The sequence below is a fragment of the Galeopterus variegatus genome, unplaced genomic scaffold, assembly GCF_000696425.1.
Source record: "Galeopterus variegatus unplaced genomic scaffold, G_variegatus-3.0.2 Scaffold845, whole genome shotgun sequence".
Taxonomy (NCBI): domain Eukaryota; kingdom Metazoa; phylum Chordata; class Mammalia; order Dermoptera; family Cynocephalidae; genus Galeopterus; species Galeopterus variegatus.
Window position 1 is genome coordinate 880,342 of NW_007726956.1, and position 4,347 is coordinate 884,688.

General features: G+C 56.6%; 1 protein-coding gene across 3 annotated transcripts in view; it reads right to left on the minus strand.

Moving 5' to 3' along the window:
* IQSEC1 (IQ motif and Sec7 domain 1) overlaps positions 1–3,175 on the minus strand; it is a 174,624-nt gene extending 171,449 nt beyond the window's left edge. For all 3 annotated transcript variants that reach the window (XM_008572882.1, XM_008572884.1, XM_008572883.1), the window contains exon 1: positions 3,117–3,175. In XM_008572882.1, coding sequence (XP_008571104.1) covers positions 3,117–3,139 — 23 coding nt within the window. In that variant the 5' untranslated portion in view covers positions 3,140–3,175. The remainder of the gene's footprint in view (positions 1–3,116) is intronic.
* Between the last annotated feature and the right edge of the window lie 1,172 nt (positions 3,176–4,347).

Below are 4,347 nucleotides of genomic sequence, written 5' to 3' on the forward strand. Positions count from 1 at the left end.
CCCCCGCCCACCCCACCCCCATCCCCCGGGTGCCTCTCGCTCTGCAAATCCTTCCCAGCCCCGCTTCCTGTGTTCAAGTCACAGGATGTGACATGCCCACGAGGACAGAGTGCAGTGCACGTGAGTTGATGAAGACACTGCATAGTGACCGTCTGAAGAGGGGGCTGACGTTTATTAAGACACCAATAATTAGCTGTCAGTACAATAATGACCTCAGCTGTTAGCAAGTTTGATTAAGGAACTGATTCCTAGAGACCTCTTGCTTTTCTCCACTGGATTAATAAATCTCCCACTTTCACTGTCATCTTTCATCCTGTTTGCAATGCCACCTCCATGAGGAAGGGCCAGGACCCACCCTCCTCTCAATGAGAGTCTAGATTCCATAATGCTGCCCTGGGCCCAGAAAGTGGAGGGAGAGAAAACGGAGTACAGGGAGGCAGGGACAGTGGGGAAGGGAGGACCTGCTAGCATGTCATGGCATGAACAGGGACAGGGGAGCAAGTCTGTTCAGGTCTGGTGTGGGGGAGGAAGGGACACTATTGTGGGAAATATTTGTGTAACCCTGATCGAGTTCCTTCCCCTCTCTGAGCCTTGGTTTCCTCCTCTGTAAAATGGGATCAATAGCACCACATTTTGCAGCAGCCAATGAGAGTCAATGAGGCGACTGGGCACGAGAAAGCTTTGAAGCCAAACAAGGCGGCTCTAGCATTGGCTACAATGCTGCTGGGCTTGTGTTTCCAGCTGCCAGGAAAGGTGAACATCTAGAGACACTCTCCATCTCCTTTCCACACTGAAAGCCTTGGGGACAATAAGGTTTGAGCAGCAGGTGCTGGGAGAGCCCAGCCTGGGGTGGGCATGGATTGGTGAGCAGACACAGGTGCATCAGGTGCCCATCGGGCGACCTCATCAAGGCCTGCTCTGGGTCTCAAAATCCTTCTGTAAAAACAGAGGCAATTGCTCCTCTCTAGAAACCTTTCCAGTCTCTGGAATCTCTGGTGGCAGGATGTAGGGGTGGGGTGGGAATGGCCTGGATGTCATGGTGCCCAGACTGAGAGCCTGAGGGCTGGAAGAGAATGAAAAGACCCACCGGAAAGAAAGGCAGGGGGCGCTGAGCCCGACCAACCCAGCCCCTCTCCCAGGCAAGCAGGCACGACAGGCTTAGTCCACATATCAGCAAACCTGACAGAGGCCATGTGTTCACTTGCAGGTTTCTGGGCCCCTGACAGATTGAATCAGACTCTCTGGGGAAGGAGACTGGAATCTGTATAGTAACAGTGTCTCCTGCAAAATCACGATTGGATAGTCTTGGGCGATGCTGCCACAGTGAGTCGCTGCATCCATAGAATGTCAGCCACAGCTGGACATTAAAATCACATGGAGAACTAAGATGAGTCTGATGCTGGAGTCCTCCCCCAGACACATAAACCAGAATCTCTAGGGATGGGACTCAGGACAGGCATTTTGTTAATGCTCCTCAAGTGATTCCAGTGTTGAGCCAGGGCTAAAATCCCCACCTGGTGCTAGTACACTCCAAGGATCCACGGGAACTTTGCTGAGCCTCTGTTTCCCCAACTCTAAAGTGGGGGTCCTAGTGCCTGCCCAGACAAGGCTGTTATGAGGATTGCATTACTGAGCACTGGAGACAAGGTGCTGGGCCGGGTGCTCTCAATGTAATTGGTGACATTTCATCCTCATGACATCTCCCTCCCCAGGGCTTAACAACCCAGAAAGTTGAGAATTTCTCCCACATCAGACTCCTGGGCCCAGGCAAAGGTGTGGCAGGGAGCAGAAAGCTGTCTTGGGAGGACATATTCCCAGCAACAGAAGTGCCACGCTGGGAAAGGGTTTACTATTTGTTTCCAAAAATACAGCCAGGGCCTTCCACAGGGAGTGAGAATTCAGTGTGTTCTGCTCATATTAACAAACCAACCTTTGGGCTTTTTCACTAAAAAGGCAAGTGAGCATCACAGCAAACTATAGACACAGAGGCCCTCGGCGTCACCCGTGGGCTCCTGCCTGGCGCCTGCTGACACAGTGGCAAGGGCTATGTTTATTCTCCTTCCTGCTCCATTAGTGAGAGAGCTGCCCCTCCATGGAGAGGAGGAGGCGCTGCTGCTTAATTAGGGGTTCCACAGGCCCCTGCCATGGTATGGGGGCTCCAGCAAGTTGTGAGGCTTTGGGGCAGCCCCCCAGAGGGCTCTGCACATAACTCCAGCCTCCTTTTCTTAGTCCTGGGGACTGAACCCAGCCCAAGAGGATCCAGCCCTGCTCTCTATCCTCACAAGGTCTGAGGTCACTGAACAGCCCCAACGGCCCTGGCACTGCACAAATAGGTGAGGACAGGTGGAGACCTGAAGGTGAGCCTCATTGCCCATGGCCTAGGTTCCCAGAGGAGGGCAAAGGTTGCTCATCCCAGAATAGCACAGTGTAGAGCCCCAGAGAGTTGCGAGGGAAGCTGTCATTTGAATCCCACTGCCCCCTGGGAAGCCTGGCTTAATGAAGCATGGGCTTGGGTTTCCATAAATACCCCGGCCTGTGATGTCACCGCCCCATCCAGACTTTAACAGCCTCTGCCGCTGGCATTAGGCCCAGCAGACAGGCGCTCTGTCACTGGCCCACGGAACCCCTGGGCAGCACAGCTGGACACTGATGCCATCCTGCTTCGGAAGGTGGGCTGGACCTCATCTTCCCTAGAGGACACAGCATCCTGCCCCCTGCCTCAGCCTGCCCGCCAACCTTCCATCAGGCATGGCTGAAGTGCTGGGCATAGTCGTGCTGGACACGAGAGGCTTTTCCCAAACTGACATTCTGTGGGCTGTACCAAAAGCCAAAACAGTAGCAGTGGGTCAGGGGCCCCTGTACATGGATTTGGGAGGGGAGGTACCTGCTCTCAGAGATAGGGAATTTCATAGCCCGATGAAGACCTGCTGACTAATAGCCTTTTTCTCATCGTCACCACCAACAAACACCTCCACTGCAGGGTAGCCAGCTCCGTCTGCAAGCCACCTGCACAGCCGTCTGCCCCTCCCCACGCCGAGCCCCTCACTCCAGCTCCAAGCTCAGCTGAGGCCCCTCCGGCCTTGGGCTTGAGGCACCAACCTGCCACATATACTCACAAATAGCGTCTTCTGCAAGCCATCCTGTCTGAGTCGTTCTCCCTTCTCTCTCTCCCTCTGCAGCTGGGGAGGCTCAACGTGGTTAGAGGCAGCACAGGATGCTCGGGCGAGAAGTGGACGGGAATGAAATTAAATCGAGGGGCGAGTCACATTCCCGGGGGTGGCGGGCTCATCCAGGGAGGCTGGGCTGGGAGCGGGGGGGCTGGCAGGAGCGGGCTCCGGAGGGGCCCTTGGCACGTAGGGCTCACACCGTGCCCAGGAGCCTGCGAACACGTCCAGTCACCATGGTCGCCAGGTCAGGCGGGGGCGTTTGCCTCGCTGCTACTTGGGGCCACCTCGGGATTTCTCCCTCCCGCACATCCGGGGTGGCGGGGCGTGGGGACGAGCAGGGCCAGGCGGGGGTAGTCTGCGCCGGGCTCGCGCTCGCAGCATCCGGAGGAGGGGCGCGCACAGGAGCCCCCCCGCCCCGCGCCGCGCCCCCGCGCCCGGGGAGCCGCGTAGTGCGGCCGCGCTGGACCAATCGCCGAGGCGCGCGTCGCCATGGCAACGGCAGCGGCAGGCATGGCCGCCCCGCGGCGCCCTCGCGCAAAGTCGCACGCCCGGCGGGGAGCGCGGGGCGCGGGCGAGAGCCCCTTCTCGGCCGGCGCTGCAAACCTGGAAATCTGTTGCTAAAATGCACTCGCCGCCTGCAGCCTGCGATGACACTGCTTTCCAGGGTGGCTTCAATGCCTCTGGCACTGAGAAGTTCGAGCCACGGAGCGCACGGGGCTTGAGCCCTGGAGTCGGGCCAAGCGATTCCAAGACTGGCTCTGCCACTTGAGGGCCACGAGACCTTGGCAAGCCGCTTTTCTTCAGGGAGTCTTGATTATGCTACTGTAAAATGGGATCATAACAGCTATGTCACGGGTTCCAAGAAGGCATACCACACGCAGTAGCTGCATGACAGATGGCATAGCAGCTGTCATTGTGCCAGTCATGACCCAAAGGGAGTTGGACTGGGGCTAGGGAGAAATTCTGGGCTAGCTGTGGTGCCATTTCCTTCCTCCCTCCCTCCCTCCCTCCCTTCCTCAAATGCTACCAAGCACCTTCCATGTGCCAGATACCGCTTTTGGACTGGCGACACAATGGTGAATAAGACAAAATATCTGCCTTCATCGTGTTTACATTCTAAGGGGGAGATAGGAAATAAACATGGAATCTAATATATAATTTTGTGTGGCAGTAAAGATGG